At 44.8% G+C, this 22,410-nt stretch overlaps 1 protein-coding gene across 2 annotated transcripts in view; it reads right to left on the reverse strand.

The window, feature by feature from the left end:
• STX8 (syntaxin 8) overlaps nucleotides 1-22,410 on the reverse strand; it is a 106,457-nt gene that overhangs the window by 78,621 nt on the left and 5,426 nt on the right. The window contains exons 4-7 of one of the 2 annotated variants that reach the window (XM_075441187.1): nucleotides 21,910-22,020; nucleotides 13,594-13,718; nucleotides 12,013-12,105; nucleotides 11,857-11,933 (exon numbers count right to left, since the gene is read on the reverse strand). In XM_075441187.1, the coding sequence (XP_075297302.1) occupies nucleotides 11,905-11,933; nucleotides 12,013-12,105; nucleotides 13,594-13,718; nucleotides 21,910-22,020 (358 nt within the window). In that variant the 3' untranslated portion in view covers nucleotides 11,857-11,904. Of the gene's footprint in view, nucleotides 1-11,856; nucleotides 11,934-12,012; nucleotides 12,106-13,593; nucleotides 13,719-21,909; nucleotides 22,021-22,410 lie in introns of those variants that run through there. The other variant, XM_075441186.1, reaches the window with a different exon arrangement.

Genomic DNA, 22,410 nt, shown 5'->3' on the forward strand with positions numbered 1-22,410 from the left:
CATATCTTTTTTCAAGTAGGTGATCTACTCCCTTCATGCTAAAGTGTTGCTCACAAAACTGTTGGGAGAGAGTGAAGAGGAATCTTGTCTGCTTCCATGTCCAAGACCTGTACTCCTGTCATACTGGAGGATTATTCCAGTTCTTGGAGTCCAACAACAAAAGCAATTCACCAGGGGGCAACAAGCACATCCCATCCACACCCAGAGGCCACTGCAGCAATAAAAAAGGACTCGAGTCAGGCAGTGAGGCAGAATATTTTTCACAATACATGGCACAAATAGGATAATACCCATAGTATCTTATTTATTTTGGGATGCATAGGGACAAAACACATTTTCACACACCATCAATTAAAAAAAAAAAGGTTATGCTCATAACCAAGCTTACAAGACAGTTACTTTATTATATTATTATTATAAATACAAAGTAAAATAATTAAGTAACTGCCTTGCAAGCTTGGTACAATTATTTTATTGGTTTTAAAGTGCTCTCAGGATGCTTTAAGATACCAACTTCAGCATTTTAAAACACCCTATGTTGATGTCACATTAATTACGTTTGTGCCTGAAATGCAGCGTTGAGCAAGCAGCTGTGCCCAGCAGCGATTTCTGCTTCCATCTAGTTGCGATGAACTGTGGACACACATCCTGCCAACGGGTAGCTGCAGGGCCGACCGCAATGTCTGAGCGTAGCTAAGTGTTACCTGGCATTTCCAGACTGGCTCTAACAGCAGATTTTACAACTATCCAAGCAGTATTTAAACAAGCAAGAAAGCCACGTTTCCCATTCAAACACTGCACAATAGCGATCCATCCGCACGCAGGCACTTGAGCAACCAGCTTCATCCTGCTTTCTGCTCTTGCTATGGTCAGAGCATTGCAAGATGTTGCATTTCATTTTCTGCTGCTGAGAGGTGCCGATTACCAAAGCGATTCCATATGTTATCTCTACTTATTGCAGAACAGATCAGCGGAGAACTGAAACTGCCTGGCAACCGATAAATGTGCTAGGGTCTATCAATTTTCAATATAGATCCCACAAGTGGATCTGTGTTTCAGGACTGCTCGGTAAGCGAGCGGGGCTGGAGCAGCCTCAGCACCAGTCTGGAAGGGATCTGCCCCAGCACGGCTGGGAGCGGAGGGTCTCGGCCTCCTCGCCGCCTCCACCCAGGCTCTCGCCTGCGGCTGCGCACACCTCCATCGTTTCACTGCACCCCCAGCGCAGTCCCTCCAGGCTGCAGGAGGAGTTGCCCTGATCTCAGCCCACTTCCAACTCAAAACCTCAGCTCTGGTAATAAACCGCATATCCTGCGCTGCCACTTCACCTCAACTCCACACCACCGTGTTCGAACTCCTTTCCACACTGTATCTACCTGGCATTAAAGAAAAAGGTCTAGCACAGAAGAGACTAAAATCCCTCTGTGAGAACACAGCTCCCACCAACCCTCTAGGTAAAATTCTGGCACTTCAACTTTCTTAAAAAACCCAACATCCAACACTTAAAAACCACAAGGCAAACCTGCCCAGAGTGCCACACCTCTGAGCTGTGCCCCAGCTCTCCGGGAGCAACAGACACTGCTTGGTACTTCGAGCTGTGGTGGCACCAGCCGAGCGCTGAACAAGTCAGCACCAGCGACTCCGGGCACAAGCAGCCATCCTCAGAGGACTCCACAACACGACCACCGGAAAAGCGGTATCACAGAATCACAGAATGGTCGGGGTTGGAAGGGACCTCTGTGGGTCACCCAGCCCAACCCCCTGCCCAAGCAGGGTCACCCAGAGCAGGCTGCACAGCACCGCGTCCAGGCGGGGCTGGAATATCTCCAGAGAAGGAGACTCCACAGCCTCCCTGGGCAGCTTGGGCCAGGGCTCCGTCACCCTCAGAGGGAAGAAGTTCTTCCTCATGTTCAGATGAAACTGCCCAGGCTTCAGTTTGTGCCCGTGGCCCCTTGTCCTGTTGCTGGGCACCACTGGAAAGAGTCTGGCCCCATCCTCCTGACACCCACCCTGCAGATATTTATAAGCATATTTTAGGTGTCTAGGAGAACAGGAGAGATAGGGTGGTTTCTCCGTGCAAAGGCAGGAGGAGAGATGAGCTGGAAGCACGCTCGGAGGTAATGGGAAAAGCAGGAGAATCTGCGAGCGAGGGCTGACCAACCCGCTCGGTGGTGAGTAAATCCAGTTCAAAGCACTCCTCGGATTCCAGCAATACCTCACGATAATAACGTGCCCAGAAACATGGGTTTCTTATTCTCTCTTGTGTTGTAACCGTTCAGGTTTCGACCCTGCGAGTTTTCTGGGAAATCTATTAAAAGCCTGTGAAGCATCCAGCAGCCCACTCGCCGAAATCACCATGACGCAAGAGCATATGGTTCCTCCCAAGCATGACCGCCTCCTAAGCCCAAGTAGCACTTTCTTTCCAACAATGCCTAGGCAAGCAAGTTACTAAGTGATGCGGGACTGAGCAGGCACCTATTTTTCTCCCCTCCCATAAATCCTCAAAAAATCATCTGAACGGGGAAGGGACAGAGGAAGCACTAAAGTTAAGAGTCTTTTAAAGTGTAAGCTGAAGTATAAACTCTCAAGCTGCATTTCCCTGCCACAAATAGCAAATATTTAAAAATGAAACGTTATTTTTAGCCTAAGTGGTGCTTAACGATTCGAGAATAAAATCTTGCCCAGAGACAGCGATATGTCATCATTCGAAAACGCTGAAGCAGGCGCATCCCGCTCCCGCCGAACACCAGCTTATGGGGAGCAAGTGAGAAAGCGGTTGGGACCCTGCCTCAAACACGCAATTCAAACCTTCCCTGACTCAGCCAAAAAACAGAGGGATGATGCTCAAGGACAACTCACCAGATATAACACCTTGGTATCATCTATGAGGGCAAAATAAATAAAATTGTCCAGAAACTCCCATAACAGTTTCCTAGCTCTTCTAGCAAAGGCTGTTCTGCACCAGACAATTTCTTTCCTTCCTTTCTTTCCTGCAAGCAGCAACCGTAAGGTCAGGATATACCATTTCAGCTGCTCGCAGACAGGTATGTGATTTACCAAACAGGGGCTGTAAAGGAGAACAGACGGGATTTGTGCCTTTCTGCTTCTTTATGATGCATGACAGACAGCCACCCTAAGAAAGTAGGAAAGCAGGCTAGGAAAATAAATCCCCTCTCTATGGTCCCAATTTGAGATTTTCTGAACAGGGAAAAAGCCAAATTAACACGGAAAAAAAATCATCAGTGTTGAAATATCTACAATTACAGCTCGGTTTTGTTTTCTTTTTAAACAGCTTAAATCAAACGACTGAAGAAGCAGATGGGGGAAAAACCCCCTCTTTTGCTAAAAGTTGAGGCTTATATCCCTGCTAGAGCTCTCCATAAGCCGTGCTAGAAAACTAAAGAAGAGACTTCACAAAGAAGATGTTTAAGATCATAATTCTTATCGAGAAACCCCGTAAGGCTTAAAAAAAAGTCAGAAAACTCATTTTTCCTCAGCGGTAATTTCTCCAGCATTTCGGATCGCCGTGAAGACAGATGAAGGAAGACAGCTTCCCCCCCTCCCCACCGCAGTGTGGGTGAGGTAGGGATTGACTAACTGTGGAAAAATCCACATAATTGAGAAGACAAATGTTGAACAGTTATTTTACGGCTTGAACTATTCAAGGAAAAACGCTAGCCGTGCCAAGAGGCCAGACAGCCTCATCGTGTGCGAGTAGGTAGGAGCCCAGTCGCATTTCAGAAGTGCAACGCTTTTATCCTCGTCCAGGTTGTGCCTCGCTGGTTTATCTGTTTCTGTAAGCGCTGCATCAAGCTGTAAAAAAGTACTGAAAGAAAAAGTATCATCTCCCAGTATTCTGTGTACAGAGAGCCTAACACAACTACACACACAGGCTCAGTAGCATGGCCCGCTGCTCAGGCCATTTGTTGCTTCCCATGAGAAGGCCCTATTTTCAGTTGCTTAAAACGACGAAAAATGGTAACGACTCAGGCTCAAGATTCCCAACTTGGATGTCTGCTTCCAGATGAATATTTAAAAAAAAAAAAAAAAACACTAAGTTGCAGCCCAAATATCTCAGCCACTTCAGAACAACACTGGTTTTTCCATGTTAAGACTCTCCAGTGGCCTCAGGAGCTGCGGTACCCCAGTGCTTTCACATGAAGACACGCAGAAGTTCAAGGGTGATGGAAAAGGACCCAGAAGGGGAACTAGTTGATCAAGAACGCTGGAATACTGACGGGCAGCTTCAAAAGTGAGGATCAGAGATTCAGAAGGGGAGATTAAAGATCAACTCAATAAAAGCAGCAGAATGAGAAGTCTGAAGTAAGCCAAGTTGTAGAAGAGATAGGAAAGAAAGGGCTAGAGAAGGTCACAACAGAAAATAAGTTGTCTAGTCCATCTCCTGCTCTGACTCAGCTCAAGCTGTCAGGAACAGTACAAATTCCTAAAGACATCCCACGACGGCAACTTCCCAGTCTCCTGACACAGGCCACTTCACTGCTTGTGGAAGTATCTTCTTGCTCCTTTTGACCTCGACCCAATCCCACTACCAAAAGCCTTCTCCCTCCCCTCTCAGATCAGCTTGTTTCATTCTTCAAGAACCTTGTGTTCCCATCTCAGCCTTCTCTTCTTTAAACTCAGGTACCCCAGCAGCTTGTCTTTCCCGGTGGGTCACACCTCCCTGTTTCAAACTACACTTTTGCCTACCCTCTGGGCCCTCTCCCCAGGTCCACGTTACCTTGGAAAAGTTCTGGCCCAACCTCCACGCCGTCCCCTCCTCGGTGCCAAGCCTAATGAAGGATCACATATTCTCCATCAACACTGGCTCGTACAGAGCCTTTTCCACAATACCATACTATTCCATCATGTTTAACAGTTGACCCTATACCCCGTACTCATCTTTAATCTGATTAAACCTTACAGAGGAGGCATCCTTTGCAGGTAGCCCAACTGAACTTCACTCTACCTTCTCCAGATCATTTGGAGAAGTTCTAGCATTGCTCCCAATGTAGCTGCAGTGTTTCCCACCTTTGTGTCACACAGGAGTGGAGTGAGCACACTGTGTACTTCATCATCCATGACCTTGACAACAATGCTGAACAGAATCAGACTGACCTATGCAGCCCATCAAGACATCCTTCTGTTCCATCTATGAATGGCCAGTTCCTAATTTGAGTATAATTATCCAATCAATGTCAATCTATTGAAAATTATTCATTTGAACCCATGCTTCCACAGACTACTTACAAGAAAGTCTCACGCGACAGCATCAAAGCCATTCTTAAGTCACAAGGACACCTAATTCTTTTCCCCTACTCATAAGGCTCTTCCACAAAGTCCAGCTTCATTTGACACAGCTGACTCTTCCACAAAGTCCAGCTTCATTTGACACAGCTGACTCTTAACAAGGCCTTATGTGAGAGCCACTGCAGACTTGTCATCTCATCAGTACTTACAAATAGCTTGTTTTGTTGCACCAGAGTTCTCCCAGCAGAGTCTGACTGCTAGAAACCCATCCCACCAGAGCCTGAAAGGAAGCACAAAGATGCTTATGCCTTATTCTTGCCTCTGCTTGTCAGCAACCATCCGTAAAGCCCACAGGCAAGATGTCTCACACCTCTCTCAGGCTGCTCCACATCATCCAACACCGGTAAAATTACCCTGTCAGCCTACGTTGCAGAGGTCCCTGTGTAGGTGTTCTGATCTGGCTTGGAGACAGTTCCATACCGCAGTGGTTTCCCCAGGTTTTTTTTGTTTTCTTTTTAAGAATACAAGGAAATTTTAGAGATAAGTAAACACTGAAGCAGCAAAGTCATATGCTTAAAAGGTTAGAAAATGCTATAAACAATACTATTTTGTGTAGATACATTTTTTTCAATCCAATGCAAACTCACTGTAACCTCGGTTTTCATTGCACAGCTCCTTCAGCAGGCAGCGCAGGCAGGGCTTGCTTCCTTGACAGATAAAGAGTATTTTGGTTTACCCTCACCATCCAGCACAAGGCTGCATTCCTTACAGACTGCACACAAGTCCAACTCTGCTCTGCAGAGTTAAAAGTGTCCTCCCAGACCTTCCACCAATGGCCCTCCTGACAGCACGTATGAGTGTATTTTGATTTTGACAGCTTCCTTGGGAGATGAAACACTCTCATCCCCAAGTCAGAAGGAGAAATAAGAACATTCACAGTTAAGGTCTATTTTGGATATTCCGCAAAAGAGTTTGAACCTCTTTTTTTAAAAAGCCATATCTAAACCAAACCTTATCTATCCTTCCAAACAGTATTTCAGGTGTTTTCATATATTTCAGGGACTTGGTTTAGCGGTGGACTTGGCAGCATTAGGTTTACAGTCAGACACGATGATCTAAAGGTCTTTTCCAACCTACATGATTCTACGATTCTGTATTCCCCAGCACTTCATGGGGGACGGACGAGACGATCCTCAGAGGTCCCTTCCAACCCAAACCAGCCCATGACCCATTACACCCAGAGTGCAGCCCACACCCATCTCTGATAAGCACCAGTGCTCAAAACCTCTGCAAACCAGACCCTGCGATGCCAAATCAGGCACACGGAAGGGAATCACATCCAAAAAAGCCTGGCCAAAACAAGTTAACCACCATCCACACAGAGCTCCTGGGCAAGAGCAGCGAGAGTTTTATGCTCTCAGGCAACATTTATCTGCTGCTGCTGCCACACAAACCTCTTGCAACCCTTGCCTTACTCACTAAACGTTTTCCCACGCCTGGAAGAAACTAGGCAGAGATCTTACAAACAGTTTTTGCCACCATCTATGCTCAAGTCAGCCCCAGAAGAGATTGAGCCCTACGCACAAACGAGGAAGAACGTGCAGAAAATTGCATGCAATTCTTTTAAGCCTAGACATACACGCCAGAAGTGCCATCCAACCTCTGTTTTGGCATTTCTCAACTTCTGAGTGTTCATACTGAGACTAAGCATCCCACTACTTAGACGGCTCATGACAAAAAGCAGTGTTTTAACATTGGTGTTAATTTTTCCCCTAAGAAGGGTTAACTCCAACTAAACACTATGCAATAAAGACAAAACATTTTCCCAATAAAACTGAAGTCATTTCTACTCCGTACAATAAGCTCAGGAAGCAAAATAAAAATCTATCTGCTTCGTATGAGGTCAGTCAGGCTACGGATGGTTATTTTACATCTGAATATTAAAAACATATGCTTCTCTGTAGAAGTTTTTAGAAAACCTGAGCCTGGTGGGGCTCGGCCTTCCTCAAGGAAGGCTGAACACCTTCAAACCCCAGAGACCAGAGGACACGAGTCACCTCAGGAGGGGGTCGAAGCAGTGCACGACTGGAACTCTGTACGATGAAAACTTATACTGTTTAGACAAAACGATGAACTTCATTTAGAATTTAAAATTTAATCTTTAATCATTTCTTATTTACAAACTAATCCTAACAATGAGGTAATCTATCCACAGCCCCATTGGTTTTTGTCTCATAACTCATACATATTCCATACACAATGCTAATTAGTTTGTATTATAGCAAAAATGTTCTTAATAAACAGAAATGTGAAACAACTTCAGGGTTCCTTTTTGATTATGCAATAGCCCTGTAAAATAATCTTTAGGAGGGGCATTTTACCGCACATACACCAACTGGGCTACGTGCACCAGAAGCGATAGGCCTGTGCCTCAACGCTGCCTTAGGAGAGGCGAATCACATCCCTGCTGCACTACAATTCCTGATGCTGTTTTCAACCAGCCTCTGCATCATTGGGAATACTTTCACTCACTTTCTCTGATTTTACAAGAATACTTCTCCATGTATAAAGAGAGCAACAGCTACAACAGGGCTCTGGTCTCAGGTGGAGCCTCTAAATTGCATTTTGGTGGCAGCGTATCAGGTTAACAAGCACTGGGTACTAGGCAAGTCACAGGCGTTGACGACCGAACTGGCACCAACTGTGACCAGAGGTGACACAGAAACCTTTATTTCACAAAGCTATTAAAAAAAAAAAAAAAAAAAATAGATAATGTTTCAATTTTTGGTTGGTTTTAGAAATTTGACTTTGACAAGAAATTTAAAGTGTTACATAGTGATGTAATTAAAGCATCCTTATGACAGATCGTTTACTTAAAATGTTCCATTTTGGTTATGAACATCCTGGATATTCACTCTGATACAGTATTCATTTGACCAGTAAAAGGATGTAAACAGTAGTCTGGTTTTGCAGATTATCTATTTATGAACATATTTATGCTCCAACATAGATTTTAAAGGAGCCGAAAGCAAAAGAATCCATCCTTGACGGTGTATACCAAATGGAGAGCAACACGGTAAAAATGCCAAACGCTACATATTTTGCAAGCTACCAATATTTACCATCGGTCACAGAGTACTATCTTCTCATGCAAGCACGCCACAATGAAGAAACATCTCTATAAGGGTAAAACAAACAGCATTCAGAATTTCCGAAAGCATTCTTCCAAAATTATTGCACTAGATTAGATTGCCTCATCAACAGGGCCAGAGGCCATTTACACTATTTTCCTTTTTTTTTTTTTTTACATAACAGATGAAAGGATTACAGAAAGTTTTCTGGGGCCAAATTTGGAATTAATGATGGGAAAATTCTTTTGCTAATCCCCCATCTCTCCCACTGCTAGCAGACTCCTGAGGCTGGAAAAAAACAATGTCTCCTGGTACCCCGCTTCTACTTTGCTCATCCATGCAAAATACAACGCTCAGAAGGTGTGAGAAGGACCCTCAGCTTTGCACAGTGCCACAAAATCTCAAGCACAGAGCTATACCGAAAATCGGAGTAAAGAACGACATGAGACTCCAATTAAAACTTGGATGCATCGCAACAAAATCAAAGGATGCGGCTCATCTGCTCAGGGCAGATGTCTGCCAAGCAGCCACCTCCACCCCAGCCCAGGCTCGCTTTACCATCGAGCGGTGGGGGAAAAGGGCTTTTCGGGGACCCCCGGGCCCTGCCCCAGTGCGGCCGCGTCGGGCAGGCTGGAGGGATCCCGGCTGCGCAGTCCCCGCCGGTGTCTGCCAACCACGGAGGCAGCTCGGAGAGGTCGGCCGAACGCCGGCCGCGCTGCAGCGACGTGGAGCGAAGCCAGGCTGGCGTCACCCGGCCCGCGGCTCTCCCGCAGAGCACAGCGGGCACCGCAGCAGGGCCCGGCTGCGGGATGCCCTCTTACAAACCTCGAACATCTCTCCTAGGCACTGCCTGTCAGGCCACCAGCGAAGCAAAAATAGATACTGCCAAGTAACTACCCTTCCAAAACCAAAGTTTAATCATTTTTCAGTCATTTAACAAACACAAAAGAGTTTACACTTACCAACTCTACTGGAGAAGTAAACTTTGCATAATTAATCGGGATGCCTCCCATACCGGTGCATCTGCAGTTGCACAGCTACACCAACTGGCACTCAAGGGAAAATGCCTCGGGCCACCTCGAAGAGCTCGAAAGTGCAAATATCTCAACCCAACAGCGAGCCTGAGCTGCCAGAGGAGGAAAAAAGCAGGCCTGAATAACAGGTTGTCTGGAAAATCAGTACAGCTACCCAGCTCCCGAAAGTCTGTTTCATTAACTATCAGGCATTATCAGCTACTTCTGAATTCAGCTGTATTTTATTGCAACATCAGCCCAAGCGAAGGGCACCTCATTAGCTGCAGAAGGTGGGAATGTCCATAGCAGTCCAGGAAGTGGGAGTCGAGCTTCCCACAGAAACAGGCAATTTGATGGAAAATCTGACTCAAATAAAAAAGATATACTGATGCAGCATTTAATGAAGATGAACTTCCCCTGCCTCCCCACAATACAGATGATGCCATTATCACTCAGCACTAGGAGAGAAAGAGATTCCAAGTAAGGGGAAATTACCGAGCAGTTATCCTCATCAACCTGACCGTGTAAGTGACACGAGATTGGCAGGGCGCCTGAGAAAAGTCTGTAGATAGTTAAGCACAGGGGATGAAAGAAGATGTGCAAAGGGAAAGCAGCCCCTGGAAAATACTGCTAGGGATTTCAGCTTTTCCAGTGTGACAGCGGCAACGGAACACCCAACCATATCCCACCGTATCCACAAAAAAAAATAAAAAGGAGGAATTGCATAAAGTCAGAGAAAACGTGGAAGTTCCACTTGCTCGGTGGTGATGAAGCCGAGTGCTGAGGGATCTGGCTCCCCGTCTGTCAGAATCAGACTATTTCCCACCTTTTTCAGACTGCTCCAAGATCTACAAACAACGCACTCTACACGGCTGGCAGGTTTTACTCTCGTGATTGTAGGACAGTGAGAAGCAGAGGCAACCCGGCATCTTCTCTTCCCCCAGGATCTGGCCACAACAGGCAATCCTCACCACTTTTTACTCTAAGCACTTGGGAAAGTTTCCATCTTTTGAGAAACAGTTGCCTATAGCTCAAAGCAGAGCTCACATGAAAACACTTAGAATTTTGCTCTAGGTTTTGTAACTATCTGTTAGACAAGCACATCAAACACAACTGGCATTATTTGCATTATTTGTAAAAAGGAGGGTTAAACACATTCCTAATTTCACAGATGTTTCAAGGCTTTATTGCTGGAAACAGTCCGGCATGGTCATGCAGAAATGCAATGGTACCTTCAGGGTTCCAAAAACATAAGGATTTGGGGAACCCTCCCCGACTCCCAACGGAGGGAAATGGGACACAGACCATATATTTTCCTGATGAGAAACCAAAGTTTCACAGAGAATTAGTAAACATGCTCATGCTTCCCACCTGCTTCCTATTTAGAGCAAAAAAAGGAATTAATATGACTTTTTAAACAATGGTTAATAGAAGAAACCTAGGAGACTGAGATGTCTAATTGAAAATGTCTTTACTCACACGAGGCAGAGGATCAAAATACGACAAGACCACTAAGCATAGTTTCTCCCAGCTGTGCAAACCATTTCTTAACAATCTTAAGATGAATAAACAAAGACATATTCTAGACATTTCATATCCCTCCTGGATTTAGGCACGTATGCAAGGCGAACATGAGAAAGCCATCCTCTTCCTTCCCTCTCAGCCGGAACAGAGCTCCCATAGAACTTCATGCTACGTGACTGTTAATACAGGAACCCCGCCACTCTGAGCGGACACACAGAGAAACACAAGGGGAGAAAAAGATAGGTCCAGGAAGAAGGCGATTTAAGGGTATCATTTATTAGCAAGTAAAAGGACATTTACCTTCTCAGTGGTTAAGTACAACACAACCCAAGGATAAACCATATGGCTCAAGCCTTTGTGCAAGGGAGAAAGCTGGCAGGGTTCCACGGCTCTAATTGAACTATTACCATATTGTAAGGAATGAAAAAGTCAGAGAGACTGGAGGATCTGCTCTCCTAGGGACAGTTTCTGTCATGCGAACAATTAAGTGAGTAACAAAGCATATTCAACAGGAGAGCAATTGCACCATTAGGATCCTGGCTCATTTTAAAGAAAATAGGTACTCTTCTACTTCAATATCGCACTTAATTTGATCCTACATTCAATGCCATGAAACCTTCAAAACCCAAGTCATTTGCGGCAAACAGTACGACGCTTCTTTAGTCACAGGCTCGGGACTTTTCCATGTGGTTAATAAAGACAGACACAGAACAATCACGCTCAAGTGAAACCCAGCAACACTGAAAAGCTTACCACAAAAACTGTCATACAACTGAAAAACACAACACATCGCATACAAAATTAATTTTGTCCTTTGTACAAACAATCACCAATCTTTTCTTTCAAAAGGCAGGGTTGATAAATATATACCAAGTGTTATGTATTGTACACGCACAACAGGGTATGCAGTGAAACACAAGAAAGCCACCAGGTCATGAACAGAGAGAATCTGTAGTGGTTGTTCACACCTAAACCTTTACAGTATTGTCTTCTTACTCTGCGGGCAGAAAGCAGTGCAGTTCTACGAGGAGTGGAAAAAAAGAAATTGCAATCGTACGTAAAAATGAAGCAAAATGAGTCTCTATGAATCTTGTTCTTACCATTCTGTTCATCCAGCTCATTCCCAATTTCCTGCCCCATTTGCTTTTGCCGGGATATGATTGAAGAAAGAGCATCGAGTCCAGCATCTTGCTCTGTACCAGAAAAATATATAAAATTTTTGAAAAAAATTGCTGATACGCCAGGCTATGTATCAGAAAAGATGCAGAAGTGAAGAAAAATATCTATTCTGTGCTTAAAGAGTTAAAACATGTTAAGAAAAATACATCAACAGAACACGAAAATGAATCCTTAGGGCAACAGCACTCTTAAAATAATGTGAATGATGGGTAATTAATTTGTCTGCTCTGGCTGGGACATTTAGCTGAGGGTCCCAAAAAAAAAAAAAACCCCATCCAAGAATTCAACACTCAGCTGTTACTCAATCATAAATGCAGGAGATTTTCTGGCACGCCCACAGAGATCCCTGATTAGCCTTTTTAAATTTTCCAAGAAACTTTTTAACATGAATACAAACAGGTGATGCAAATACCGAAGAATTCAAACAGATTTTTAAAGCTGCAAGAGAATACAGAGCGCTTGGAAGAGCCTAAGGCAGAGGGGACATGGAGGGGGGGGGGGGCAACTAAAGGTTGATGTGCTCCAACCAGCTCTGCAGACACTCCTTTGTTAAGGGCCACGTCACCTCCGCTGTTCCAGGTCCCAGGCACCACGCAGCCCTTCAGAAGGGTCATGACCAAAGCATGCAGCTCTCCTCGCCCAAGGTTGTCAAGAAGCAGAACAAGAAGAGATGCTGGAGGCTGGACTGTCACCGCTCTGACAAACTGCAAAGCAGCGATGCCGCACACAGCAAGACTGCAGCCGGCTGCCGGCCAGGAGCCAAAAATTGTACAGGATGGGCAGAACCCCCTTCTCTTCACCAGGATGAAGGTCTGCCACCCAACCCCTCGTTCAGCCTCCCAGGGGACACCCATGGTGTAATCAAAAAATGGAGCTTGAGGTTTCTGCTGGACCATCCAAACAGAGCTCATGCCATTCTCCTGAACTGTAGCTATAAATGTTGTTCCACATGCAGACTGAAGCGGGCCTTATCTGGAGACAGATTTCTTTGGATCAGTTCCAATACTTTTAATTGCACAGAAACACAATTGCCACATGAAACACCTGATGCCCTGAGACTGAGGTTCTTCAACACTTCCAAAGTCAGAGATTCCTTACAGATGCTGAGGGCCAAAATCTAAAGACCCTTTTCAGATTACTTAATTCTCACTTCCTTCCAATTCAACCACATTTCTAATGCACCCTGGCCTGAAGAACAGCAGTAATCTCATTAATTGCACTGAGGGTAATGGTATCTCCACTGCAAACCAAATCCATGATTATCAGCAAAATCAGGGATGCCCCATAAGGTCTTTGACAGTTTGATATAAGAAGATGCTTCCAATTAAGAATATTGCAAACACAATACTGCTCCTGCAAATACATAAAACAACCACCTGAACTATTACATTTGACATCTCCAGATAATCGAAGCTTCAGCACAGGTTACTGTATCAACTTTCTCATGAGAGCTCCTCTCAGAGCCCTAGCGATGCTCATAAGAAACAGAATCACTCTTGTACCTTCTATGATCCTGCGCTGCTGCTGCCTGAGATCATCAAAGCCAAGCCCTCTGGTTTCCTCAGCTTCTTCCAAGAGCCACGGGTTGGTCACACCTCGCTTGACCCCTCCCGTCATTAGGCTAGATCTGAAAATAACTTCAGTAAATTATTTTCAACACAAAACCCACGCATCGTATAATTTGCACTTGCAAGACTGGCTGACAGAGACAGAGGCGTATGTATGTGTGGCACTCCACGCGATTCTCTGCAACCACAGAAGAAACCAGCCCAAAAGAATCTGACGATCTCCAACAACAAACACATCTTACAGGCTCCGTAACACCTCCTAGAACTGGTAAAGCAGGGAGAGAATTAGTTTTGCAGTGAACAATTAAGCTGCATGGTGAAATGCATACCACATATTGTGTAACATATTCATGTTAAATATTGTTTGCATGTAGAAGACACAGCATTCAAAACTGCTACAAAAAGAACAGGGTTACTGGGAATACACATATTATTCATGTATTTGCTATGTGATCAAAACACAAACTCACAAAAACACTGAGGTACAACCTGAAAGCTTCGAAGAGCAAAAGGATCAACACATGAATACAGATGCAAATCAGATGAGACTAGTAATTTTCTGCAATCCTGACCAAACCTCACAGGGAACATTTCTGCATTGCAAAGACTGCAGCTGGAAGGTACAGTTACTCTGCTGCATTTCCCAGTCTGGCCTCGACATGAAAAAGAAGCCAGGCACACACGCTCTCAAATGAAAGAGTAATCAAATTCTGGGTTTTCTTTCAAAAGAATTATGACTCAAGGTTGTTCGCATTATAGACACTTCCCTGGTTACAACGGAAAACAAGTTTTTCATGTCCAGAGCACATAAATTCAAGTACTAAAATGAAATGCCACTTAAGTATTTTTTTCTCAATACCAGATTTCTGCTTTCCGCCTTTCAGCTTTTCATTGGTTTCTCCTACAAGAAAAACAGTCTGAGACAGGCTGTGAGACCCCTGAACTCCAAACTGCAGCTCAGATTTGGGGTAAGAGTCATCATAACATCGGTTCCTTGATACCAGTGCAGAAGTAAGAGGTTTTGCTTTCTGCTTTGCTTTTTTTAAACTCCATATTTTATTCTCATTTTACCTTTGCCCTGTTCTTTCCCAAAGCACCCCCACAAACAAAACAAGAACAGAGAGCACTTTTAGGATCTTGCAAATTCTCAAAACTTTTTAATTACATTAAGACTTAGTTTTTGTTTTTTTTTTAATTGAGTCCAGGTCACTTCTCAATGAGATACACTGAGACACACATATGCTGGAAATAATTTTGTGGTCAAAACCCTGTATCAAAAGAAGTGAACTCTGCACAAGCATCAGTGGAGCTGGGAGTTCACGCACCCCGCCGACACGGGGCTCGGCTCCAGCTCCGCCGAGGGACGACGGAAGTTTTACAGCAAGGGCATTCAAGCAAAACCCAGAACTTGTGTCTAAGAGTTCCTCGCGGAATTACGGTGAACTGGAGACATCTCCTGGCCGTGAGATGAATCAACACTGCCGAAAAATAATTCCTCTCCACCTTGTGAGTTCTGGGGCATCCACAAGTTACAGGCACGTACGCCCTCGTCTGCATGCAGGGCACTGCACACTTCATATCGCATCCACAGCAGTTACATTCTAGAACACTTAACTTCTCACTTCAAATTTTAACATATCCATTCAACTTCATCTCAAGGCAAAGAATTTGTCAGAATAAAAAAAAAAGTTGGGTGTTTTTTTTTTTTTGCTGCAGGACTAAAAAGCACTTACTGTAAATCACAACCTCTCACTTCACCACCCTGACGAAACTGGAACATGGCTCCAGGGCAGAACCAGACTGCCCCGCCGTGCCCACGACCAGTGGCCGTCACGGGCAGCGTCTGAAACAGAGGAGCTGGGATCCTTCTGTACCCCAGCCCGCTGCACCTCCATTAAAACTTACCTGTATTCCCCAAGGTAGGGAATCGGGCTTGGTTAGACAAAGATACAGACCCCTGAAATACAGTTTTACACATTACCTAGCTTTCTGCATTGCTCTGGGGGATTAAACACGCTCTTACATTTTCTAGTCTCACAACTGGTACCAGTTTCACAAAGCTAAATGCAATGGAGGTATTACACTTCTGAAGACGCAAAGATCATCACAGCCCGCTCAGTTCAGCGGTTCAATTAGCAAGCACACAAAATCTAGCGTTAACAACACCTGACAAAATTACTTAAATAAAGCAAATGGAACACAAAGTTTTTTGCTTGCTAAAAAGAGCACAACTATTTCTGCCTGTTAAAAAAAAAAGCCAAGGCAAGCAAATCTGAAATAATTTGCACCGCTCCCTCTCTCCCTCACCCCTTCATAATCTGCCCTGTTCGTGTAGGTTGGGTCATGACAACTGGTCTGCTCGTTACAATAATCTTTTTGACATGTTTGGTAACTACCTTCCCACAGAACACAGCATAACTTCCTCCTTCCTCTGATCTTACCACGTTTCGCTTTGGTGGTGTGAAGATTAAAGCTTATCCAATTAGCCACCCACTGCCTCCGCCGAGTTAATCACGTAAATCTTTGAAACCGTCACAGAGCAGTGGAGTGTGCAGATAGCTTTTGATTACAGGAGCAGATTTAACTAATTACGAGGCTTAGCAATGCACCCAAGTATAAAAGATGATGGGGTTTAAAATCAGGGAACTATGTCACTACTTGACAAGGGAGGGCTTATCTTCCAGCAGGCATTGTTTCACTGATAATTCTCATAAAACTTCCCAAGTAACTTAGATTAGTCAACCAGCACTTACTTTAGACCAAGGCCACACATCAAGGCTTAGGGCTTTAGCAGACTGATCAGCGAGACTGAATTTTAAACAAAACCTGGGTCATATGACAACTGGTTGCACGATCACTTGAACATTCCCTTAACGATACAGTTGTACAGAGGGGCTCTTTGAAGAGCCCAAGGCACCTCAGCTTGGCTCCACAGGTCAATCTCCAAGGCAATGGTGAAGAAGTAGGGGTATTCTCTCACTTACGATTCAATTGCTCACACTGGCAGGCAGTATATTCTAGGAAGGTCCAAGTTAGCAAATACAACAAGTATAATTTTAACATACACAGCAAAAGCCCTCTCTCCCTCCAAAAAAAATGGGAGAAGCCACATGAGCACAAGCACTTCCAAATCCCCTCCAGGTACCTTCCCAGGAGGAGACGTTCCCCCAGGCACCGCTCCCGACGGGAAGCCTACAGAAGGAGCAGCATTCCCCACAGCTGGCAGAGGATTTCCCTGGTTCCACCAGCACTAGGCCCGAGAGCAGCACATCTCACGGTTGAGGAAATGCCGTGCTGCTCTTGACACCATTCACCTGCGATTCAGTTAACTGGTCCCACTGGCTTCAATGACTGGAAGGTGCACAAGCCACCTGCCGCACGGGACGCCGGCCAGCCGATTTGCAGAACACAGGTCCTCTGCGGCCCCTCTGGAACCACCAGTTCCTGTCCACAACCCAGGGACGGCAGCTTCTGCACTCGCGCGGCAGAACGAGCGGCTCCCAAGCACCTCGTGCCCACGGAGGAGCAGCACGAAGCAAGCCACCAGCTGGAAGTGTGCCTGTACGGCTGTGCCAACACGCTGCTCTCGGAATAACACCTCCACTCCAAACGCTGAGTGACAGGGTGGTGGGGCTGTGGAAAGAAACTACACAGAGGAGATACTCCTACACCAGGGCAAGCGACCCCAGCGAAGGCTGTAACTTTATAACAAGGTTTACACTCACATTTTCTTTCGCAGTCATCTCACTTTCCTACATAAACTCTCAAAACATAGACTGCAATAAACATTTCCTTGAGAGATCAACCTTGTTATCAAATATTACTATCTCCTTTCTACACCTTCCCTTATTTTCTATGCAAGATTGTACATAGCACAATACTAAATATATTATAAAACCATTTATATAGTCCTCATTGAAACAGCCTCACCTCTACAGCCCACTTGCACTCCTCAGGAACAAGGGAATTATAAGAAAGGAGAATTTTTTCCAGATACATCCAGAGAAGAGGCACAGGGACAAATCTAATCCTGTAAGACTATCTGTCCCATCCACAAAATGCTCAACCACCCCATCAGTTGCATCCTGCACCCAAGGTGATGGACTCCCCCCTCGGTCCCACACTTTTGGGGCAAGACACAGCACAAAGTTTATGCTGACATTTGCCTGACCTCAAGCAACAAGAGCATGAGCCTCCCAGCAGGTCTCAGCCTGGCGTGTGTTCTCACTACAGACCCAGCACGCCCGGGCCAGAACACCACCGTGACACTCCTGCTATGGAAACAACCTCGGGCAGGAAACTCCATGTAGTTTTGAGCAAACTCAGGAGGCGAAACACAAGGCATGGAGCTCAGCCTTGAAAGCTGCCCTCCTACCAGCCTGTTCTCCTGAGGCAAATGAGCGTTAAGCATTAATAGCAGGCATGCAGGCACAACCTAAGCATAAGGCCTAAAATTATGGGGTTTGACTTACTTTCCTCTGTTGTGTTTAAGTATCTTTTCTTTGCTATTCCCTACAGATGCATGTGTATACAGCTGTCCCATAACCACAGTCCTGTCTTCAGCAAGGTCCTTAAGGAACCTCTGGTATGCTGTGAAGGAAGAGATGCAAACAGATCCTTGAACACAGGCCAAACCGAGGAGACTTCACTGTCTTACTGGAACCTCCCTTCAGCCTGGGGTGGGTACGACCCTCGGGCTCTGAGGCGAGCAGAACAAGAGCTGCACCCCACACTCATGTCCACACACGCTGCAACCACAGAGTGCTTCCAGGTGACGAGCGGTGTGATGGGAGACACAGTTTAGTACATGAGAAGGGTGTTGAGACAATTACGACCATGCTGGCTCATGATTACAGGGCCAAAGACATGTTAATGCCGGAAAAACCCTGCCCCAGCCCCTAGATTTGATCTCATGGCTCAAGCCTCAGAGGTTCTCAAGTGTGCGTTTCTGGGTGGAGAATTCACCTGCTCTACCCTTTCCCTCCATCTCCTAGATACAAGGCTAATCGCATCCAACATCAGAACACCACAGCAGCAGCCAGGAGGGCTTCCAACAGTAACTGGTAGTGAGGAAGGAAAGAAAGAAGGAGTTTAAAAGGCACCTAAACAACTGACTATTTTAATCTTATTTTCCAAAGAGCCTTTGCTCCTCCATAAACAACAGCCAGATTCACGAATGCACTTAAGCATCTAATGGCTTATTGATTAAAGGCAGGCACTCGATACTTATTTGGTATCAGGCAAAACGCCTGTTTGGATTAAGACCTAAGTACCTTACAACTCACAGAAAAGGTTTTAAACAGAAAAAACAGTAACCTGCATTAAAAAAAAAATATATATATATATATAGACTCTTCTAAAAGTTACCTAGGGTAGCTATTACTTCAGGTGTTTTGTGTCCCACAGCTGTCAAAAGTTCTCTATATTTCTGAGAAATTCAAAGAGAAAGCAAGAAAGGCATGTTAAAGTACACACAATTTACTTATTCGCCAGTGATCAACATAGACTTCTACATACTGACCACCTGGTCAGACAGGAGGAGGAATACTCTTGATTCCTTTGGCTCTGCAAATGTTTAAAGACTCACAAAATTTTCATATTGTCATTTCCAGAAAGTCAGTGTTTCTAGTTGCTTTTTCCATTTCTCCCTTTCAAATGGTGTGAAACCACGGGGATCTCTGCTCCATTAAAGTCTCCGTTGTAATAACCTGCACAGATCTCTTTCCAAGGAGAAAAGAGCGGAGAAGATGCCGAAATTGCCTATTGAAAACCAGTTAAAGAAAATTTAACTGACTCTGCTCAGGCGGAGTCGTGTAAACAGCACAACCTTTCCCCTGGAAAATTCCAGTTGCATCTTAATTAGGGCCGACAACGCCGGAAGGTAAACTAAAGCTATACCAAAGTAATGTAGTGTCCTGCCTGTGTTCTGGCCCAAGTTGTCAGTTAGGATAAATACTAAGAGCATTAAGGCCACCGTATTTCACAATCAGAAATACCTTTATAGCAGTTTTCAAAGGATGTAAAACTCACTGAATGGTGACCAAATATAAACGAAGATTAATTCTAGTAAAACCTTCACAGTTACAGGCCATGGGGACAATAAATATGTGATCAGTGGTGCAAGAAGGTTAATGAAAGGAATGACTGCTGGAAAGAAAAAGACTTCTGAAAATGTGTGCTGTCACATCAGAGATGGATTAGATATGGAAAGCCACTACAAAACCAGAGAAAAGTGTCACTGCTAGAACTTAATCAAACAACACGTGCTGATTTTTCTAATGCAGTGGGAAAAGCTGACTTTCAGACTTCAGACACACTAAGCAGAGGCCTTTGCCACCCACTGAAATCCAAAGCAGGCTGTTCCAGACGTCTGCAACAATTTGAGAGAAACCCAGTCCTGTAAACAGCAGCTGAACCCTACAGAAGCCGTCATCTTCTGTCCCTACCAGCAGTATGGCAGGCAGGGGAGACAAGCTCCTTCGCCAGCGACCCACATGCAGGCCAGGCTCGGGCAAGAGAGAAAGGTTTGACTTACTGGCACAGGATTCGGCTGCATCTCTGCCCGCAACACTGAACACAAGACCCACAAGGGAGAACATGGAAGGGGTGTGAATTCAGCAGGCAGCAAATACTTGGCATAGTTATATCCATTTTTAATTAAAGAAGTTAAAAGAGAACTATAAAACTTCAAGACTTGCAACACTAGCTAATAAATACTGTCTCTGATGTTATCTTGTGCTAGAAAATACTGGTTTCCCTCATCATTTCTAACTGAATTTGAAATTACCATGGCATTTTGATATTTTCCTCCCATCTGCCTCAACACCTTCACACCAGGTCAGCTCTAGGTTGAATCGTCGCCCTCTGCCACTCCAGAGAAGCAACCCGCCAACGCTGCCCTGCCACAGCAGGGATGGCCACACTTCAGAAAGCCGGATCAGCTCATGGACTGCCCAGAGCAGGCAACACACTAGAGACTTCTCACATCTCCAGTCACAGAATCATCGAATAATTAAAGCAGAAGAGACAGAGCCTTGTCAGCAGAGCCTTTTGGCCATCTGTAACATGTGTAGAGCTCCAGGCTGAACCCAGGATATTCGCTCTTGACCAGCATGGATGTCACCAAAAACACAGGAGAAAAGAGGAGGAATAAGGAGAAAAGGGAAGGTTGGCTATGCTATTTGAACTGGGAAAGGAAAGAGAAGTGTAACAAATTCAAAAGAATCTCTGAATTCTTCTGCTTAGCAAGCACTTTTAACTCGGTATTTCAGTGATATGTAAAAGCTCCTGGATGTGAAGCAGCTGCAAGGAGCTCATCAGCAAGACACACGCATGCTCATGCAGAAACCAAAGCTACCAAAAACTCTGAAGTACAGTCAATGGGACCAAATACTCAAGAGTGGGAATTCCACAGGGAAAAGCTGCTGCTGACCTAACTGGAAACGCATAAGATTCAAACAGCCACTAACAAAGCACTATGAACAACCCATCCTTCCTTATCCCTCTGCACATTGAGTGTACAGAACGGCAGCATCTGCAGTAAAAGATATATTTTTATATAATTATATACCAAGTCTATGCCTAACATGGTTTGTATGTTGTGGACACAGCACCTGAGTGCCTCCCACCAAACCCAACTTGCACACTGCTAGTAATTTCTTAACTCAGGCAAGAGGCCCGAATTTCACACTCCAAGAAAAGGCTCTGCCTTTCGTCCCCATCTGACAGAGACCACCAGGGTTGGATTCTTTCTAACAGCCTGATAGAGATGACAGATGCAACTTCTTCCACGAGAAAGGGACTATATGAGAACTGCATAAGGAAAGGACAACTTGAAGGCTATTAACCATAATTATTTTTCCCAGCTGAAAAGGACACAGCAAAATAGAAATTAAAATGTAATCCATTTGAAGGCCCCCCCGCTGACTGCTACGCAATACAAACACTGGGGACTGCCTGAAGCTTAAGCCTCACCCGCACAGCGTCCTTTCCAACAATTCACGTAGCCCTTGTGTGCTGGCACCCATCAGTCCAACCCAGAGACCGACTCTGCTAGAACACCAAGTCAGCTACTGCCTCTTCCAAGCAATTCCCCATGCCCTCGCCCCCCTCACTTGAAAACACACATGATTTCTAAGCAAGTGAAACCACAGTTTGCTACACGTAGAGGTCAACGGATGCATTTAACACTACTTTCAGACATACTCAAAGCACAAATCACACTGTTCATTTGAGGTGACGATGCCATACCTTATCACATCTGGTTCTGTGCCTTCGTTCTTATAAGATGCCTGAAGTTGTCTCTGTCGTGTGAGAAGGTCATCCACCAAATTCTGCCTCCTGTCTCCCTCCAGCTGTGTGCTGATGATACTCGGTTAAGGACCAAACGTCAAAACGCTGAAAAACTTCAATGTTATTGCATAAAAAAATACTTGTTATACATTCTTAAAATAAATCAGATCTCCTGATCATCAAAATTAACTCCAGTAACTATTTTAACTCAAAAAAAAGGCTATAACTTCAGAAGAGAAGGACAGGTCACATTATTCTGAATGAAATCTGCTGTTATTCTAAATGTGTTTCTGAAGTTTACAGATCTCAAAGAGAAAGTCTCCTACAGTGACCACAGAGCAATCTTCAGGTCATCATCTCAAAGCAGTAAGAGAACTAGAAGGCTACTGACTGCCAAATTAGTGTAAGTATTAAGAACAGTACTTCCCCCTCCAAAACCCAACATAACCCTTCTTTCAT

This window comes from Opisthocomus hoazin, chromosome 21 (assembly GCF_030867145.1).
Source record: "Opisthocomus hoazin isolate bOpiHoa1 chromosome 21, bOpiHoa1.hap1, whole genome shotgun sequence".
Lineage (NCBI taxonomy): Eukaryota > Metazoa > Chordata > Aves > Opisthocomiformes > Opisthocomidae > Opisthocomus > Opisthocomus hoazin.